This window comes from Sphaeramia orbicularis, chromosome 4 (genome assembly GCF_902148855.1).
Source record: "Sphaeramia orbicularis chromosome 4, fSphaOr1.1, whole genome shotgun sequence".
Lineage (NCBI taxonomy): Eukaryota > Metazoa > Chordata > Actinopteri > Kurtiformes > Apogonidae > Sphaeramia > Sphaeramia orbicularis.
The window spans coordinates 56,789,803-56,811,467 of NC_043960.1; the positions used below are offsets into that span (position 1 = coordinate 56,789,803).

The 21,665-nt window shown below is 41.0% G+C and overlaps 1 protein-coding gene across 2 annotated transcripts in view; it reads left to right on the top strand.

Moving 5' to 3' along the window:
* The window catches only part of psmd1 (proteasome 26S subunit, non-ATPase 1), a 46,937-nt gene extending 33,357 nt beyond the window's left edge, over positions 1 to 13,580 (top strand). For both annotated transcript variants that reach the window (XM_030132604.1, XM_030132605.1), the window contains exons 20-25: positions 1,571 to 1,740; positions 5,374 to 5,466; positions 5,822 to 5,908; positions 6,912 to 7,079; positions 10,358 to 10,523; positions 13,412 to 13,580. In XM_030132604.1, the coding sequence (XP_029988464.1) occupies positions 1,571 to 1,740; positions 5,374 to 5,466; positions 5,822 to 5,908; positions 6,912 to 7,079; positions 10,358 to 10,504 (665 nt within the window). In that variant the 3' untranslated portion in view covers positions 10,505 to 10,523; positions 13,412 to 13,580. The remainder of the gene's footprint in view (positions 1 to 1,570; positions 1,741 to 5,373; positions 5,467 to 5,821; positions 5,909 to 6,911; positions 7,080 to 10,357; positions 10,524 to 13,411) is intronic.
* Positions 13,581 to 21,665: the final 8,085 nt, after the last annotated feature.

A 21,665-nucleotide genomic window follows, 5' to 3' on the forward strand; every position in this document is an offset into this window, starting at 1 on the left:
CTACAGCTGATTGGATTATTCAGTGTGTGCTCCTCTGACTGTCAAAGACTACAGTCAGTCAGTACACAACACACTGAAGCATCTGTATTACATATATATTTATTGACAGGATGTTACTACATGGTCTTGTCGACAACATGCAGCTTGGACAAAACACACACCATTTGATTCATGTGCATGACTACAGTGTTGTATTACTGCACACAAAGGGTTAGAATCTGCAGGGCAGTATTACTTTCACCATCAGGGGGGTCTTTTTGTAAAGCAGTAAGTTCAATTAACCTAACATGGCATGGATCCTATCTCCATCTGCTGCACCACAACATTTGGCTCTGTCTTCATGTAGTGTAGTGCAGTAGGGACTTGTGCAGCACAGGTGATTTACTGCCACATGTTGGAGTTCAGTGTTGCTACACTTGTCTGAAAGGCTGTAGAGTGTCTGTGTTGGACTGAATGATAGATGTATTTGTTATGTCCATACTATGAACTTGTAGTGGTATGAGACAAATACAAGTACCCTGAAACCTCTAGTGAATACACATTTTAACTTTTCTAAATATTATTATTGTTTTCTGGTCAATATCTTTCAGTTTTTCATATAACAAAAACTATTTTTTGAAAAAAAAAAAAAAAAAGGTTAAATACAAATATAAAGCAAGAGGCTGGCGAGACATGAATGGAAGGTTCTGCCATGTGATGTGTAACAAAAATATAGAAGTACAGTTTCTGTTCCTTCACACATACAACATGTCATTCTGAACAGCCAAATATACAGACACAAACCAGCATATACAAACACATGAACAAACAGTGGTGTCTTAGACAAAACCAACCATAACAACAAAAACAACAGGGGGTGGGGCCATATCATACATAAACAAAAGAATCATATATGATACATAAAAATAAGAGTGGGGAGAATCCCCCCAAAGACACCATACGTTTTTGACCTTCCACCACGGCAGTATCATTATCAATCAGTGCATATTAACTCAGCTAACCCACTGTGTGTTGGTCCATACTGTATTTTCTCACTTACGGTCCACCAGGCCCTTCAACACAATGACAGTTCGTCTAGTACCAGTATAAGTCTGGAATGGGGACCAGGTTCTACAGAACACCTCAGTCCTACATCTAGACCTGTATGTTGAGTATTCCATGGGTAACCTTATGCCATCCAGCTACTGTGGGGATTTACTATCTGTCCACTTCAGTTATATGTTCTTCCTTACTCAAAAAGTGAGAATAGAGAAGAGTCTTTTGAATGTGTACTTTGAAGTTGTGTGTCCACCTGTCCAAACAGCAGACACACCAGGTCTGTTTTAGGTTAAAAATTAAATGTAGTTGATTTTCTAAATCTTGCCAGTATTTATCAATATATGTACAAGTCCAGACACAAAGAATAAAACTGCACACCTCGACATTACACTTAGTGCACTGTTCGGATTATTATTATTATTAATAAATGTAATGAGTTGAACTATGGCATGTTTTGTTTTTGGAAATGTGGTACCGTTCCATAGTTGTGTTGAATTCAAACCCTGCTTTCTTCTTCTGCTCTCCTGTTTAGGTGGACGCAATGTGACCATCTCTCTGCAGTCCAGGACGGGTCACACTCACATGCCATCAGTCGTAGGCCTGCTGGTCTTCACTCAGTTCTGGTTCTGGTTTCCCCTCTCCCACTTCCTTTCATTGGCATTCACTCCAACTGCTATAATTGGACTCAACAAGGACCTTAAGGTACTGAAGAATGCACTGTGTGAACAACTGTTAAAGGTCCAGGTGGATTATCGTGCACTTTACTGGCCTAGTGGGGATTAAAATATGATGTCTCCATATTAAGCCATACAACATTTTTGTTTATATCAACTTACAGTTGACCTAAGGGGAGATGTGCGGTGCTAAATTTAACTTGTGAATTGACATTTTTAAATGTGATAGGTGAAAATTGAAGGTGGTTTCTTGCTTTGGTGACAACTGTTAGCAGTGGTCATTTCATACCAAGGCCATGCTGATTCTAGGTCTGCGTTGGCCCCCTGCCACTCGCTCACCAATGCCAAGGGATCATGGTGTCATATTGGAGTTGTAATGAAACATTAGAAGAGCATTATATCTGCTTTACTGCTCAAATCAGCTGCACTGGGTTTTAGGGACACGTACAGACCTCTGCACATTGTGAATCCCCAGCTTTACAAGGTACTGGCGAATGTTTAATATTAAGAGCCATATAATCCATCAGCACAGGGTGTAGAAGCCAGATGACGTAAACATTTTGTGCTGCAGCACCAAGTGTTGTCAACAGATGTTAAAGTGCATGACATACACCTTTTTAGACTCTACCTCCAACCACGAGATTTAAAAAAAAAAAACAACACTATTTTACACTGTGAAAGAGAGGTACTTCTCTGTTTCTGATCTGCAGTAAAACAGCTAATTAACTTATTAGGCTATAACTAATATTAGCCCCTCTAGTCACTCATTGTGCTACTATTCAGAGTACAGCTGTTTTTTCTTTTGACATAGAAAAACCCCAATGGGTTCCATGTGTTTTTATGATGGAACTTTGTGAGAGTTTGCATTGAAATCTGCATTGGGCTGGATGATGTCTGTTGACATTAGCTGACTGCATTTCTAAGCTGACATTATCCATTTGCTGAACACTCTTAGCGTTATGGAGCGGCAAAAGAGTGAGCAAATATGACAATTTTAGGAGTAACTGGTCACTTCTGTCATGTCACCCAGCCCAAGCCTCAGTGTATGGAGTAAACTCTGTTAAGATCTGTTTTCTATAGTAACTCTGGAAAACCGTGGGGAAAAAAATAAAAATAAAGAATGATGATGATAATAAGGAGGAGAAGAGTAATAGTAATAGTAGGGGTAATGATGATAGAATAGGAGTAGTAGTTGTTCAGCTAGCATGAGACATCATTTTCACACAACCACAGAGACCAGACCCGAACCCCATGGAGTATTTTTGGGATGTGCTGGATAAAACCTTAAGCATATTTAGTAATTAATACAAGATCTTTGCCAAAAATTAATGCAACTCTGCATGGAAATAAATGTGACATTGATTGTGACACTGCATTAGTATTCCATGGTGTCTCCCGTGAATGTGTCCTGGAGTAAAAGCTAAAAGAAATTTTTTTTTTCTTTGGTTGTGTGTAACACACTATAGTGACAAAAGTATTGGGGCATCTGCCTTCACACACACACACACACACACAAACTTTATTCAGTTGTCAAATTTCATTTATATAGTGCCACATCATAACAAAAGTTATCTCATGACACTTTACATTTAGACCAAGTCTAGACCAGACTCTTCAGCCAGTGATAATTGAATTTAATGCAATCCCATCCTTAATCCTTTGAGTGAATGTGGAGTTGGCCCACCCTGTGCAGCTATAACACCTTCAACTGTTCTGAGAAAGAGTAGCACAAGGTTTAGGAGTGGATTTATGGGAATTTTTGACCATTACAGTAGAAGCTCATGTGTGAAGTCAGGCACTGATGGACAAGGCCTGGCTCACCGTCTCCACTCTAATTCATCCCAAAGGTGTTGTATCAGGTTGAGGTCAGGACTCTGCAGACCAGTCCAGTTCCTCCAAACCAAACTCACTCATCCATGTCTTTATGGACTTTGTTTTTCCACAGTCATGTTAGAACAGGACTGAGCCACCCCCAAACTGCTGCATGAAAGTGTCCAAAATGTCTTGGTATGATGAAGAATTAAGAGTTCTTTTCACTGGAACTAAGCGGCCAAGCCAAACCCCTGAAAAACATTCACACACTTTAACCCCCCCCCAAACTTTACACTTGGAACAGTCCGGCCTGTACCGATCTCCTGCCAAACCCAAACTCCTCCATTGGATCACCAGACAGAGGGGTGTTGTTCATCACTCAAGAGAACAGTCTCCTTTCTAGAGTCCAGTGACAGGTTGCTTTACGCCACTGCATCCAATACTTTGTATTGTACTTGGTGATGTAAGGGTTCTGCTGGGGTCGGGTGCACGGGTCACCCCATTCATGTCTTCATGTCACTCTGCAAGTCATCCATTCATTTGTCACGATGAAAGCAGAGCTCCACGAAAGAGCCTGCAGTCGTTGCAGAAGGTTATCTGATGTATTCTAAGAATTTTGGATGTGTGGCAGGGATGTAACAGTACTCTGGAAAATACTGAACCATTCGGTCCACCCTGCATGGAACAGTCCGCCCTTATGGACCACGGGTTTTCGGTTTTTGTAATTGATTTTGCGTTGGTGTTTTATAAACTGCTTTACAGACCACTGAGTATGTGTGTGTGTGTCCAGGCAGGTGAAAGCCCGCCCCCACAAGTTTATGTCCAATCACTGCTGTGCAGGCACAACAGTGTTTTGATGCATGTGAACACAGCACAGGGAAGCCCCACCCCTCAGTGAGAGACAGCAGACAGAAGCATTTTTAGACTCAACAACATATGGACACTGTGACACACAATTACATGGAAATTTGTACGGTAGATAACTGTGGTGTGTTTATACCGCTGTTTTCTTTTACATCCTTATGCAGAACAAGAAGTTATTTATTTAAAAAATAAAAAGGGCACTTTTTTAGCGAAGCAAAAAGGGCAGGGGCTCAAATCCCCTTTGGGCCTTATGTGTGCACCTGCCTGTTTTATACAGGGGTTGGACAAAATAATGGAAACACCTTCACCTCAAGATGATAATACCCCAATCCATACAGCTAGAATTGTTAAAGAATGGCATGAGGAACATTCTAATGAAGTTGAGCATCTCGTATGGCCGGCACAGTCCCCAGACCTCAACATTATTGAGCATTTATGGTCAGTTTTAGAGATTCAAGTAAGACGTCGATTTCCACCGCCATCGTCTCTAAAAGAGTTGGAGGGTATTCTAACTGAAGAATGGCTTCAAATTCCTTTGGAAACAATTCACAAGTTGTATGAATCAATACCTCGGAGAATTGAGGCTGTAATTGCCGCAAAAGGCGGACCTACACCATATTAAATTATATTTTGTTGATTTTTTAAGGTGTTTCCATTATTTTGTCCAACCCCTGTATGACTGTATACAAGTAAAGGAATAAGAAAGGGTTCTATGGTTCAGGACAGAAAGGGTTCTTTTATTCAGTACAGTCATAGAATTTTTTCCTACTGTGAAATTCAGGTTTTGCTGACAAGCAAAATAAAAACATAATTTTGGGAGAAAAAAAAAGTTATCTGTACGCACAACGGACGCATGTAGATGAGATCATTTTTGCTTGACATTAAACGTCTGCATTGTTTGAATTTTCTCATTAGTAATGTTGTCATTTTTCTTCGGTCTTCCGACCATAAAGTGAGTTGACCCTGGTTTTGTCTTCCTGCTCAGATGCCCAAAGTGCAGTATCGGTCCAACTGTAAGCCCTCCACCTTCGCCTACCCACCAGCTCTGGAGGTTCCCAAAGAAAAAGAGAAGGAAAAGGTAAGAGGAGGGAGCAGAGGCGCCACACAACACAGCAGCTTGTTTTGCTTTCCTTTCTCTGAAATTATCAGTCAAGGAAAGCTGACCTTGCTTTATATTGATTTCTGAATCATTTTGAAGGCTCTTCACACTCATAATTTCCTTGGCCATTGTGTTTATTATTTTAGCATCTCTGGCTTATTTTTCTCAGTAGTTTCACTTTACAATCCTCAATGCTCTTGGAAACTACAATGAAGGAACACAGTCACACAGTTATTTAGTGGTTGCCTAGTTGTGTATACTTTAAGCCAGTTTTGTAGAAAAGTGTGTATGGTATTGTCTTACATGATGTGTGTGTGCTGTCTGCCCATGGCAGGTATCCACGGCTGTTCTGTCCATCACAGCTAAAGCCAAGAAGAAAGAGAAGGAGAAGAAGGAAAAAGAGGAGGAGAAGATGGAAGTGGTGAGTCAAGACAGTTTTATTTTGCAGACATTAGTTTTTACTGGATGTGGATTTATTTTCTGACTTGGTGGTTTGAAAGTAACATGAATAGAAAACACAAGAGGATTACAAAACATTCCTCACAACATTGTCCTCGAATGCAAAAAGTTACATGTTTCATCACATACTGACTCCATGTTTAATATAGACTAAAGTCCTATTTTTAATGGTGTCAGTGATCTTAATCTCATGTGACTCACTCATATCTGTAGTTTGTGATGTTTTATCTTGTAAATCACCTACTGTATTTCGTTAAACACAGAGGTCATGTGTTGATATTTGTCCTGTGTGAATCATCTGTAATTTGATGGTATATGCAGCGTTTGTTTTCTTCACATTTGGAGTGTTTGTGATAATTATGTCTGTTACTGTAAAACGTTTGTGCATGAATTGGTCATAAAATGTCATGTGATCTGCATCTAAGTCACCTGGTACAGACGAACAGAATGTGCTTAAGCTAATACCACATGAACAGTTTTAATAGTTAATGTCTTTATTGATCACAGTTACTAAACACTCACAGCAGAGGAGATGGCTTTGAGACACCAAAGGTAGCTGGACTTCCCCTCACATTTCAGGACATGAAGGGGCAGAACTGCACTGTTGAATTTATAATAAAGATACGAATTACATTTGCATTGAACTTGCGCAAGCATGCACTTAATTTTATGGCTGTGTCGTTATGGTCAGCTGTTTATCGTTTGCTTTCCGATGCTAATTCCCTGATACATTCTGGTGTCAGTATCGACACTGGTGAATTCCCCATGGACGTCCAAGCGTCAGTGGGTCATCTCTGAGGCACCACTCAGCTGTTTCTGTCACTTAGAATGAGAGATTGGGATGTTACCGTGGATTGTGTCTTCTCAAAAATGTATGTGTTGGAGATAAGAGGTAGAACTGAGAAGAAGGTGAAATATTCTGGACAAGAACGCGACAAATGACAAACAGTGATTTTGTGTGACAGGAGGTCCAGGAAGGAGAGAAGGAGAAGAAAGATGAAGAAAAGGAGAAGGAAAAGAAGAAGGAGTCAGAACCCAACTTCCAGCTCCTGGAGAACCCGGCCAGAGTCATGCCGGCTCAGCTCAAAGTCCTGATCATGCCTGAAACCTGCCGCTACCAGCCCTTCAAACCGGTAAGGACAGTCACATCTACAGTGGAATCACACAGGAGACGCTGAAATCAGTCATTCATCAACTTAACATCACTGCCATCTAGGGCTGGGAATCTGCACGTTACCATACCATACCATACCATAAGATACGATGCAATACATGGCTCACAATCATGACAATATCTCGATATGACGATACTGCGATTATTGATATATTGCTCTTAATAACCTACGATATATCAGTGTGTTTACAGGGGTGAAACAAAAATGAATAAGTGCCATAGTTTATATTTTGCATCATAATTTACCCAGAGTCCAAACAGTAAGAGTAAAACCACTGACAGTGTTTTAGTTCAACAGAAGTGGAAACAGGATGTTTGTATGTGTCGGACAAACACTGACACAATTGAAACTGAAAACACCATCTCATGTCTCTCATGCACGTTTGTTTTGTCGCCCATATATCGTATTTTGCTAACAGTTCGTACATACTGCGAAGTCCTTCTCCATCTTTATCCCATCCACACTAGAAAAGACAAAAGTCAGTCCACACTTTAGATTTAAACGATGCATACAGTTCATCTGTCAGTTTAACTTCACTGCTCCAGTCCAACAGATTAGAGCCAGTCTTTGTTTTTTCTTCTTCTGTGACTTTGGCCCTATTTTCAGCCATTGGTGTGAGGAGCGCCCCCTGGAGGACATGTGCAACGGTGACTGAACTCACTAAGGAGGAACCATAAAAGAAGTTCATAGCGGCTATATCCTCCTGAGACCCAGCAATGTGTTTTTATCCTCTGTAGGGGACATGAGTTTCAAGGCTTTACTTGAAAAAAAAAAAAATCCTGTCCACTGCTAAGGACATTCCATAAAAAAATAAAATAAAAATAAAAATTGTATCTGAAAAACTGTTACATTATGCTTTTTCCAATCAAGACCATTGTTTAATGTAAAAAAGCTAAAATATTTACTTTGCGGGGTCTCAGGAGGATATTTGAATAATAATAAAAAAAAAAAAAAACATACACCGTGGGAGCGCATTAATAATCCATCGTAAGATTAAATATGGCGATAGTTTGCCATATGGATATTTTGTCCCACTCCTACTGTCATAATAAACAGGTAACATGAGGAAGAATTTCCAATGAAATATTCACTGTAAACATTTGAGCAGTTCATTAAAACCACTCAGTTTTTCCAGTCGTATCTTAGAGGAGTTTTTCTTGTCAGATCATCCACACAGGGTCATTTTGGTTTATTGTGACCTTGTTGAGAAGCTCTTCTTGTTGTGTGTAAACCACATGACTCCAGTTCTCCTGTAAATGTTTTCAGCAGTAACCTTCAGCATTGGCCTTTAAAAAGGAAACACTTTGATTTTGTTGAGCTCAGATGAAAGGATTACATCGTCCGCTTTATTGTTTCTACATGCCAAAAGGTCCTTCCTCAGCTAAGATTTTTTTATAATACCACTTCCTTTTAAGGGTTTTTGTTCCGTGAAGAGGTGGGTTTAGGAAGTGGGGACGTTTTACAGACGTATCTGACACTAATCTGGTCAGTGTCAGGAGGTTTATTGAAAAGTAGATCAACTGGAGTATTTCCTGTCTTTGACTCTTGACTGGAGATAAAAGACTCCACAGACTGGTTCCTTGGACTTCTCTGAGGACCAGAGGGTCCCAGAGCCACAAACTGAACTCATCTTTGACTTGTTTAAATCGATGACCCTGAACGTTCAGCTGTAATGTACCAACAAACACATGTCTTATCATTATGTCATCATATCGAAGTAACAGGATTCTACTGTGGATAATGAACTGTTGTACTTAGGCCTCCTGAGGGCCTTTGGCCTTGTTTGGTCGCTAAACCATCCTCACATTCTGAGGTTTCATGTTGGATTTTTTTTTTACTAATTACGCCCCAGCAAAATGGTTTAGTTAATTACTGCAACACTAAAATTCCCCGCATTAACTAAAAGAACATGGTGACACTTCATTAACCCTATAAGGACTATATATTAGAACAGGACAATGAGATTTCTTTGGGGGGTTTTGCAACAAAAGTGTCAGAAAATGTCTTTTTTGACAATTCTTTTGTGCCTTTTTTCAGGAACAACTTAACGTTCAACATTTGTCCATTAATTATCATTTGTAATAAATGCTTAAAACAGTTTGTTACAGCCAAAAAATTGCATACTTGCATTTTTTATCATATTTATCAAGAAAAACAACAGTAAATGTTCATAATGAAACTTAATGCGATTATAGAAATAAACTTTCCACTATTTTCCATGTATTGAAACATTTGAGTTAGTCTAGATCATTGTGTGTCCATGAACTTCTTATTATTTTTGTTTTTTTCTAGTCATTTTGATCCTGTGTGATTAAAAATGACAGTAGAAAAAAGGGGAAAAAAACAAGGACGGTGTTCAAAAATACATCAAACACACTGGTAGAAGCCTCCAAAACAGCAGTTTCACTATTATATATAATTATTTACTAGAATCCACCACTAAAACGCAGCTAAAAGTAATAAATGTCTTTGACCGACTGCATCTGCTGCCATCTGCCCTGCTCTGGTCTGTTACTCTCAGCTCCGCCCACTTCCAGCCCTCCCCCTCAGCCAATGCGGATCTCTACCCTGATGTGTTATAGACCAATCGAAAGCCCCCATTCTCAGCTTTCAGATGCCGTTTGAATTTTGTCTATAATGAGATGGGTTCAGGAGTCCCAGTCATTTGAATTCTGTAAAATGTGTCGCCGGAGAAACAGGCTACAAACAGGGTTACACGGGTCCTTGAAATCCTTGAAAATGCTTGAATTTCAATGTTGTGTTTTCAAGGTCTGGAAAGTGCTTGAATTTAAGTTTAAATGTTTGTAATTCTAACTCTGATGTGATTTATTTATTTATTTTTAATATTAACTCCAGCCAAAGCTCCTTCCATAGAGGTGATACATTTAGAAAAATCCAAATTTATGTCATAAATAAATTTCCAGGTGTTCTCAGGTCGACTCCAGGTCCAGTTTGATCTGAACTTTCATCTCTTTGAAGAACACCAAGTGGATTCCCTTTTTTCTGGATTAAACTTTGTGTTCTCCTTTTAATTTCTACATTTTTTGCTATTATGAAACATAATTCTAGATGTTTATACATAATACAATGAACATCGTGATAAAAAGTGAATAAAATAATCCAGAGTACTGTATTTCTGTAGATTTGTTTTTTGCCCCAGTGATAAGGAGCTGGAAACATTTGAAAATGACCCTTAAAGGTTCTTGAAAACTAAAGTTGGATTCGTGTGTCCTCAGCTCCACACAGGTGGGATCATCATCATGAAGGACACCAGTGAGGAGGAGGAGGAGCTGGTGGAGCCCGTCTCAGCCCACGGCCCAAAGATCGAGGAGGAAGAGCAGGAACCGGAGCCGCCGGAGCCCTTCGAGTACATCGACGAGTAGAAGCACTCCGAAACAGAAGGCACGTTCACCCAAACATCTGGAAGGGTCATTCAGCTCCACCACTGACCACTGTCTGTCACACTGACCACACCCACTGTCTGTCACACTGACCACACCCACTGTCTGTCACACTGACCACACCCACCTGTTCCTCTGCTCTGCAGTTCTAAACTGAACTGATGACATTAGATGTATTCTCTGTAATATCTGGTTCTCTTACAGTCACATGTTTTAGGGGCTAAATTGACACTGTTGGTTTAACCTTTACACCAGAGGTCAAACTCAGTTTAGTTCAGGTTCCACATTCAGCCCAATTTGATCTCCAGTGGGCGGGGCCAGTACAATAATAACAGAATAACCTATAAATAATGACAACTCCAAATGTTTCTCTTTATTTTAGTCAAAAAAACCCATTAAAGGTGCAGTATGTAGGAATTATGTTCTAAGTAATTATAAAATGGCTCTGACTGTCACCAGACATGAAGGAATCATGTTCCATTTCAAATACTGATCTCACTGACAGTAGGAGTCCAGCCAGAATATTTGCATTTGAAAAGCTCAGTGTCAGCCCCGGGTACGGCAGCGATCTGTGCCGCTTGTATTCCATGGAAGTAAAAGTGAAACTTAAGGCTCATTTACCTTTTCCGTATCTCCTGAATCTTCACAAACTTTCATTTGAGTGGGCAGGATGTTTGTTTTTGGCCTATTATATATTATACTTACGTATAATAAGTCTGGTGATGATTGTTTTGTATGAAATATATGGTGTGGTGGCAAGGATTAGTGAAACACTAGTAGCAGACACTCATGCTGGGTCTGGCAACCCCTCGTCTGGGGGGAGGTGGAGAGGATACCGCGCTCTACAGTATTCTGAATGTGATTGCAATACCAGTTTTGGCCACAATCCTACATACGGCACCTTTAAGTTATGAAAATACTTACCTTTATAAACTATCCTGTAAATAAAGATGTGAATAACCTGAATATTGTTAAAATTGTGTTTAATTTTCTTTAGACATTTCAGGTTATTCACATTTTTATTTACAGGATAGTTTGTGAATGTAAATATTTTCATAATTTATTGCTATTTTTTTGTAATAAAACAAAGACAAACATTTGAAGTTGTCATTATTTATAGGCATAATGTAATATAATTTTCACATCAAACCAAGAACATTTGGAGTCTTTATGTCTAGGTTATTATTTTATTGTTTTACTGTAGATCATGTGAGTCTGTGTGTGGAACCTGAACTAAAATGACCTCATACCTTGGACTGTGTGGGCCGGAGTGGACCCTTTGGTGGGCCGGTTCTGGTCCGCAGGCCTCATGTTGGACATCCATGCTGTAGGTGATGTGTGGTTTAGTTGTGGTGGACGTGCAGACACCTGTGGAACTGTGGTCCATATGTGTGGGTGTTGTGTGAGAACACACAGCTGAGGCCGCTGCTGCTGTTGTCTTCTATTAATATTAGGCCCAGTTTCACACCTCACTAAAGGTGGAATGTAAACACCGCTGCCCACTCACAGGGTAACACCCCCCCACCCCCACCCCCACCCCCACCCCCACTGGAGTCACCAGTGTGGCTCCGTGTGTTTGTGTTGGACAGCTGGAACTGCCTCCATGTTGGAGCTCAGTGTGTGATGAGACCGATGAGGTGTCAGTGACCAAATGCGGTCCTCTGACTGGTGTGTGTGTGTGTGTGTGTGTGTGTGTGTGTGTGTGTGTGTGTGTGTGTGTGTGTGTGTGTGTGCGCACTTCAGGTGTCATGTGACACATTGTACACACAGGACTGTGGACATGTCAGTGCTGTGGTCACACTGACCCAGGCACTGCTGGACATGTCCCAGGGTCTTGTCCACTGAAGCAGGTCCAGAGGCATGGACCTGATCAGCCCCCCCCCCCCCCGAATCTGAGGTTCAAACTACAGTAACTGTTCAGTGAACGTCCGTGTACAGACTCAGGTGGACGTGCAGATGAATGCCTCCTCCTTTATCTCATGCACCAGTAGGTGTGAATCCCCTGCAGCTCAGTAGTCTCTTTTCCTTTGACCCTCAAATTGCGTGAATTTAACTTGCGCATAAAAATTTTCCTAATGGAAGAACCACAATTTCACCAAAAGTCTCATTTTTTGATTAAAAGTTTTTGTGTTGGCAAGAGGTGTTCTTTTGGGCATAGCGCAAATGGTATATCAGGCAAAACTGCAACGGAAAGACCTTTTTTCACAACTAGAGTTAGGTGAATAAAAAAAAACAAAGCGGATGTTGACAGACGTTACAACAAGAGAAGAAGAAGAAGAGTTTAAACCAAACGTGTGGGTTTGTGTGGACACACCAGGAAACCCAATCATTTTAGATTTTTGTAGGAGATAGAGGGGTAATATAATAATGAATATATCTGTAAATCAACACCACATTTACGTCCATCACCATGTTTATGAAATGACTTCTTGTGTCATCTCACAATAATAAATAAACAAATCATGTCATTACCTCCGCCAAGGAGGTTATGTTTTTGCCAGGGTTTATTTGTCTGTCTGTCCGTTAGTGTGCAACATAACTCAAAAAGTTATGGACAGATTTGGATGAAATTTTCAGGGTTTGTTGGAAATGGGATAAGGAAGAAATGATTAAATTTTGGTGGTGATCGGGGGGGGGGCCCACGGGGGGGGGCCACTGATCAGCCTTGGCGGAAGTCTGCGCTCTCCGAGTGCTTCTAGTTTGTGATTTAATGCAAAAACCCACATTACACACTTCTGTTTTTAACGCATTTATTAAATGTGGGTAAAGTTTTGCACAGATGTCCAGTGGAAAAGAGACTAGTGACATGTTGAACCTGCCTCTGTCCATTAGTGGAAACACAAACATGGTGTGAGTCGTGTCTAACCTGTGTGTCTTCTCTGTCCGCAGGCTTCAGCTGATCTGGAACGGCAGCATGTTGTTGGGCTTCGGCCGGTGTGTGTTCATGTCCTCCACCTGTTTCCACCTGTTCTGGCTCCTCTGTTCACCACACAGGAGGCTTTTACATTCTTTAACTGTATCATTTTTTGTCCGTACAATAAAAAGGATATATATTGGAGTCTGAGTGTTCATTTAACAGAATAAACAGGGGGAAGTGGGCAGGGTTTTGGAGGGAGGCGGGCTCATATTTTTACTTTGTGCTTACATGTCAGATCAGTAGGAACAGCTTTAATGTTCAAATGTGTTCATTCATTTTCTGATCAAATACACACAATACATTTAATGTACGACTGAACTCATTCAGCAGTTTAAACAGATTTATTTTTACAGACTAATACGGACACAGATCTGTTTTATACATGTTCATATTTGGACACCTGCCTAAGCCCATCCTCCTCATTCTAAAGGTTTGAACCCATGTGTACCTGTTATTCAGAGGCTTTCGGCCTAAAGTAGGTTTGTTATTTGACAGATCCTGATATAATCAGATGAACTCTTGTATTTACTGACTTTGTTCATCTGTCATAGTTTATGTTCCGGATCAGTGAATATAACATGTTTATGCACCTGGACAGGAAAACAGGGCCAGGACTTGGACCTTCCCAGAAGACAGTCAGATGTTTCCTGAACTTCAGTGGGTTTATCCCAGACCTTCTGAACCTTCATATGTAAATGTGCCCAGCTCCACTTCCACTACTTTCTTCTAAGTTCCCAAACCCAAAGATCTGTTCCATTAAACTATCAGGTTGCATGTCTCCAGAGTGCAGAAGAATGTTGGATTTATTGATGTTGGTTTATGGTGGAACTGGAGATCATGTAGATTTTCATCATGTGGCCAGTTTTTCCAACATAAGTGGGATTCTGTTTGGAACAGGGGAACGTTCAGGACATGAGAACAGGCCTTTGGTTTGTTCACGAGAACCTGCGGCTGGAATGTTACTCATTGATTTTTTTTGTTCCTAAACTGGTGGAAAAGTTCTTTGCTGTAAAGTCAGTGTTGGTCAGAGGTGGTCGGTTCTGGTCCGAACACGTCAGCAGAGCAACGTGGACACTTAGTCCAGACATTTAGTCTAATCGGTTCCTCCCTCACATTCCCTCATACTGTGGAACCTCCTCAGACACACCAGCCCACGTCCTCCACTGAAGACCAGAGGCAAGTGACCACACACGAGCCAGTGGTCATTAACCCTTTCATGCACGAATTATGAGAACCTTAATGAAAATTTTTTCCTGAGTGTTTTTATTCCTCTTTAGGCATGAAAAAAACAATGCGATTGAAAATTTTCTTCTGAAAAATAAATAAAGAAAAATTATTTTAAAAATTAAAAAAAAAAAAAAAATACATACAAAAAATAATGAAAAAAAAAAAAAATCTTATGAACCTATTCTTCATGAAGTTGCAAAAATGTCCACTCAGCTGGACACCACACGTTTAATTTTTGACACAGAAACATGTATTTACTGATAAATTGTGTGAAAACTATGGAGAGGGCTTGTGATTCTGGGGGTTTATGCTCAGGAGAGATCTACATAATGTTACCAGTTCATGTCAGAAAAGATATGTAGTGTCTTAAAACTTTAATAAAGATTTGTGTAAAAAAAAACAAAAAAAAACAATGAAAAGAACAACAAAATAATATACAAGAATATATACAAGAGAACAGCTGTAGAAGAGCTGTCCACTGGAGTGACCACTGTGCATGAAAGGGTTAAAGACCAGACTTTCAATCGAGTAGCCACATACAGATACCTAGGGGTCCAGATCCATAACCTTCTTTGCTAGAAATCACACATGGACAACTTGTGCAATAAACTGCAGCAAAGACTGTATTTTTTGAGACGACTGAGGCTGTATGGGGTCAGCCAGCAGATTATGCTGATTTTTTACCGAGCTGTCTTAGACAGCCTCATCAGATATGGCATCACAGCCTGGTACGGCAACTTATCAGTCCAACTGAAGAACAGGCAGGTCAGTGCACAAAACAGCAGTGAAGATTATAGGTATGAGAGAATATTATAATAACAACCCTCCCTCCATTCCATTTATGCTGTCCATCACTGTCTATAGGCACCATATTTATAACCGCACCTGTCCAAATCTGTATATTTTCAAATCCGTATTTATAGATATTTTTTTATATTTATAACCATTTGCACTACATTCATATCAAACCATATTTGCACTCTCCTTTTAAACACTTTTTTATTCAAATTTGCATGACTGTTTGTTTTACGTGTATGTGTATGTTTGCTGCTGACAACACTGTGAATTTCCCCACTGTGGGATCAATAAAGGAATATCTTATGTCAGTCCATAGATAATCTGTAGAAGCAGTCGGTCATGAAACAAGCAACAAAAATCTCTTCAGACCCGACCCATCCATTGTCCTCCGAATACAAACTTCTTCCACTGGGAAGAAGATTTCCTATGCCAAAGTGCAAAACTAACCGCCTCAAATTATCATTTGTCCCAATCTCCATTAAGTTGCTGAACAATGTTAAAAACTAGTGTAACAGACACACAGCCCTTAGCACTTTTTACTTTTTTTTTCCCTCTGCACTTTAGGCATCTCTGTATGTTCTGTGTTGTGATTGTCGAATATAGTCCATGTCTGTTTGTTATAAAGCACAGGTGTCAAACATGTGGCCTGGGGGCCAAAACCGGCCCGCCAAAGGTTCCAATCTGGCCCGCGAGATGAATTTACAAAGTGCAAAATGCAAAAATTACCCTGAAGATATTAACAGTCAAGGGCATCAAACTCAAAAATAACAGCATAATAACCTAGAAATAATGACTCCAGATTTTCTTCTTGGTTTAATGTGAGAAAAATCATATGATATTATGCCTGTAAATAATGGCAACACCAATTTTTTTCTCTTTGATTTATTGCAAAGAACATTAAATTCTGATATCCTTTAATAATAAAACATCAATAACCTGAACAAATGTGAACAACCTGAAATATCTAAAGAAAAATAAGTGTAATTTGAACAATATTATATACAACATATCTGCCTGTTTTGTGTCTTGGGCGATCTGATCCATAATGCACAGGTAGAAATCATGAGTTGAGGCCTAATATTGATCAAATTGCACTTATTTTTCTTCAGAAATTTCATTTTTCCCCCCAGTTATTCACATCTTTTTTTGTTTTGGATAGAAATAGTTTCATTATTTAATGTTATTTTTTGCACTGAAAAATTTGGAGTTGTCATTATTTATAGGCTATTATGCTATTATTTTACTGGTCTGGCCCACTGGAGGTCAAATTGGGCCGAATGTGGCCCCTGAAAGAAAATGAGTTTGACACCCCTGTTATAATGTGTCCATGTGAGGATGTTTTTCATCTCGTCTTGTGAAGCAATAATATGTAGCACTGTGCCCAAGATGAATTTCCCCCAGGGGACAATAAAGTTTATTTAACTTTACTTTTTTTTTACTTTTAAGAAATGAAGCATGTTCCAAATCAGGTGGGCTTCACTCTTAAAACAGTGGGAGACTTGGAGGTCACATGACTCTGACCACTTGGAGGTCACATGACTCTGACCACTTGGAGGTCACATGACTCTGACCACTTGGAGGTCACATGACTCTGACCAAACCTGTAAATGCCCTGAGCTGCTGTTTCACTGAAGTCATTCTGCAACAACCTGAAACAGATTCAATAAATAATAATAATAATTCTGACCATGATGATCAGAATAAAGACTCATCAACCCCCCTCCCCCCCGAAAGGGGAGGAAAGGGCTATTGATTGGTTTGTTTGTTTGTTTACACTTTAGCAGCAAAACTATTGGTTGAATTCAGACCTAATTGGGTTTATAGATTACCACTGACCCAGAATAGATGTGATTACATTTAGGGAAAAGTAGGTCAAAGTTCAAATTTTTTATGAATTTTTTAAAATCTTTTTTTCCCATTTACTTAAAATGGGCCACATTTCAAATGTCTATAAAACCATCAGTTTGGTTTCAGTTGACTTGTTTTCTTTGAATTCTGTGGAAAATCCAACCAACACTCATCCATGACATGACTCATTCAGTCCAGCAGTGGATGTTTACTTTAGGAAGAACTTCTAAGATAAGATTTTATTGACATCATCATGAGGAAATTACACAGTTGACAGCAACAAATACAAAAATGAAGTCCAGGAAAGACAGACCCCCCCCCCCCCAAAAAAAAATACACACTAAATATGAAGAGAAAAAAAATGGTATCTATGTAAGTATTTATATAAATGTACGTTTAAATGTAAATGTTCTACACGTTTGGGGGCTGGGGGGTGCAGGTGGGTGGAAATAAATACTGGCCTGTTTTTAAACCTGTTTGACTTTCATGACACTGAAGACAAACATGAAACACACGCCTGATCAAAGCTTTTACTGCCGTTTTATTCCAAAAATACACAGTTCAGTGGGATTTTCAAAAAGGTGCAGCAACAAAAAAAACACACACATGTTCATGCACACAACTACACACACATGCACACAACTACACACACATGCACACAACTACACACACATGCACACAACTACACACACACATTCATGCACACAACTACACACACATGCACATGTTGTCCAGGTGTCATCAGAGTCCACACCTGAGGGCTGACCGTTACCGGGGTCACAGTCCTGAGGGGGCAGGCCTGTTTCAACTCCTCCCACCCCTGCAGAGCTCCTCCTCCTCTCCACATCAGCTCCTCCCACCCCTGCAGAGCTCCTCCTCCTCTCCATGTCTCCTCCTCTCCACGTCAGCCCCTCCCACCCCTGCAGAGCTCCTCCTCCTCCTCTCCACATCAGCTCCTCCCACCCCTGCAGAGCTCCTCCTCTCCACATTAGCTCCTCCCACCCCTGCAAAGCTCCTCCTCTCCACATCAGCTCCTCCCACCCCTGCAGAGCTCCTCCTCCTCTCCATGTCAGCTCCTCCCACCCCTGTAGAGCTCCTCCTCCTCTCCATGTCAGCCCCTCCCGCCCCTGCAGAGCTCCTCCTCCTGTCCACGTCAGCTCCTCCCACCCCTGCAGAGCTCCTCCTCCTCTCTACATCAGCTCCTCCCACCCCTGCAGAGCTCCTCCTCTCCACATCAGCTCCTCCCACCCCTGAAGAGCTCCTCCTCCTCTCTACATCAGCTCCTCCCACCCCTGCAGAGTTCCTCCTCCTCTCCACATCAGCTCCTCCCACCCCTGCAGAGCTCCTCCTCTCCACATCAGCTCCTCCCACCCCTGAGGAGCTCCTCCTCCTCTCTACATCAGCTCCTCCCACCCCTGCAGAGCTCCTCCTCCTCTCTACATCAGCTCCTCCCACCCCTGCAGAGCTCCCGCTCCTCTCTGAATCAGCTCCTCCCACCCCTGCAGAGCTCCTCCTCCTCTCCACGTCAGCTCCCCCCACCCCTGCAGAGCTCCTCCTCCTCTCCATGTCAGCTCCTCCCACCCCTGCAGAGCTCCTCCTCCTGTCCACGTCAGCTCCTCCCACCCCTGCAGAGCTCCTCCTCCTGTCCACGTCAGCTCCTCCCACCCCTGCAGAGCTCCTCCTCCTCTCTACATCAGCTCCTCCCACCCCTGCAGAGCTCCTCCTCTCCACATCAGCTCCTCCCACCCCTGAAGAGCTCCTCCTCCTCTCTACATCAGCTCCTCCCACCCCTGCAGAGTTCCTCCTCCTCTCCACATCAGCTCCTCCCACCCCTGCAAAGCTCCTCCCGCCCCTGCAGAGCTCCTCCTCCTCTCTACATCAGCTCCTCCCACCCCTGCAGAGCTCCTCCTCCTCTCTGAATCAGCTCCTCCCACCCCTGCAGAGCTCCTCCTCCTCTCCACATCAGCTCCTCCCACCCCTGCAGAACTCCCCCTCCTCTCCACATCAGCTCCTCCCACCCCTGCAGAGCTCCTCCTCCTCTCCACATCAGCTCCTCCCACCCCTGCAGAGCTCCTCCTCCTCTCCACATCAGGTCCTCCCACCCCTGCAGAGCTCCTCCTCCTGTCCACATCAGCCCCTCCCACCCCTGCAGAGCTCCTCCTCCTGTCCACATCAGCCCCTCCCACCCCTGCAGAGCTCCTCCTCCTCTCCATGTTTCCAGTGTGGGCGTGCAGAGGTGGACTCCAGCCTCCGTTTCCCGTCGCTCCTGGTCAAACCCAGGGTGGAGGAGGTTGGACACGTCAGTGGAACGTGGACCATCTGTCTGTTCACAGCCACGTCTCCTTCCTCAGACATTCCACTCACATTCTTCTGTGATGGACTGATCTTCCTCCTCATTCCTCTGTTCCTCCTTAAACACATGAGTCAAACCCCAAAAAGGTGCCTGTGTTTTTGTTTCCTGTGCGTCCTCATGGTCTCTGATGTCTTTGTACTCAGATTACAGTAGTTACACTCCTGATCAAACTTTAAGACCAGTAGAAATACTGCATGAATGCCCATTTTCCACCGTTGGATCTTCAGAAGGATCTAAGTAGAGTTGGAAAATGCAAAAAGAACAAATGGGAGTGAGACCAAAAATTCAGTGTAATTTAGTGGAGAAGGACACAGACCCATCTGCTCATCAGGTCCAGAGCAAGGTTCTAATAGTTTTGTATTTTTCATTCTAGTTTAGTTTTATTTAGTTTTGACTTTTTTTCTCTAATTCAGTTCATTTTAATTCGTTTTTAGAGCAGGTTTGATTTGGTTTAGTTTTATTTTTTTTTATATCTTTTATCTTCTTCACTGTCGAATTCAAATAAATCCCAGACAGGACTCTGCTGCTTTCTCCCAACTTCAGTCTCCATGTTTCCAGGTAGAGTGGGGACCAGAAGACGACTGGAAACCACAAGTTAAATAACATATGGTGCCAGCAGCTAAAATTGCTTGAGGGAAGTAAATTGATTTTATATCAATCTGACATTGACAAAGACAAAAACGAAGGGAATTTTATCCAGAATTTTTATACGTTTTAGTTAGTTTTGTAAACACACAATACAGTTTCAGTTAGTTATCATTTTTTCTTTTAATTATAGTTTTTATTTATTTCAGTTACCGAAAATATTTTTAAAATTCTAGTTTTTCATAATGCATTTCGTTAGTTTTCGTTAATGATAATAACCTTGGTCCAGAGCTCTGTTATTGGCACTGGATAAAGCAGGGGTGTCAAACATACGGCCCAGGGGCCAAAACCGGACCACCAAAGGGTCCAGTGCGGCCCACAGTGTGAATATGAAAAAATGGAAAAATTACATTGAAAATATCAACAGTCAAGGGTGTCAAATAACATTATGAAAATATGTAAAATTGCAGACTATTCTCAAAATAAAATGTGAATAACCTGAAATGTTAAAAAAAAAAAAAAAAAAAAAAAAAAAAAACAAAGGTTCAATTTTAACAAAATAATACATTCACTGTGATCTGTAAGTTATGTGAATAATAAACTGAGACATAATATTCTTTTTTCCATGTTATTCTTCCTTTTCCCACATTTCTCTGTGGTCTCCATAAACTGTAAATGCTCTGCTTGGGTCGGAATTCTTCATTCATTCAACTCCACAGGTCCATCTTCAACCCTATTTCTGAGTAATGACACCAGAAAGGTGGTTTGGAGCGCTGGCCTTTTAAATGCACATGAGCCACTTCAGGCCCCGCCCCCTCCAGGTTGTCGGCTGTGTTGCTCTGTCCTGTTCAAACAACAACTGAACATTTGAGGTAATGGGCTCCAAGTTTGGACAAGTTTGGTGATAATTATAATGGAAACAAGAACTGAGGAAACTGGACAAAAAACAACAACAAAAAAAAAACATATTAAATCAAATCCAATCAAATCCAGCTTTATTTGTAAAGCACTTTAAAACAACTGCAGTGGACCAAAGTGCTGTACAGGAGACTAATTAAAACCAAAATAGAAGAATAAAATAAAGAATAGATTTAAAGACATAGAAACTGTACAAAGCAGAAAACAGTGATATACAGAAGAATAAATAAAACCAAAATAAAAGAATAAAATACAAGAATAGATTAAAAAAAGAACATAAAAAGCCATAAAATTAAAAACAACAAAATAAATAAGTAAATAGATAAGCAAGAACGATAAACCACTACCACTAAATGAAACATATAAGAAAAGAAAACATGAACAGAATATTATAAACAATGAAAACACAAATAATACCAGAAACAAATCCACTCAACATCAGCTGTTCACATTAATCTGCTGTGTCAGAGGGACTGCATCAGAGTAAACAGTGAACA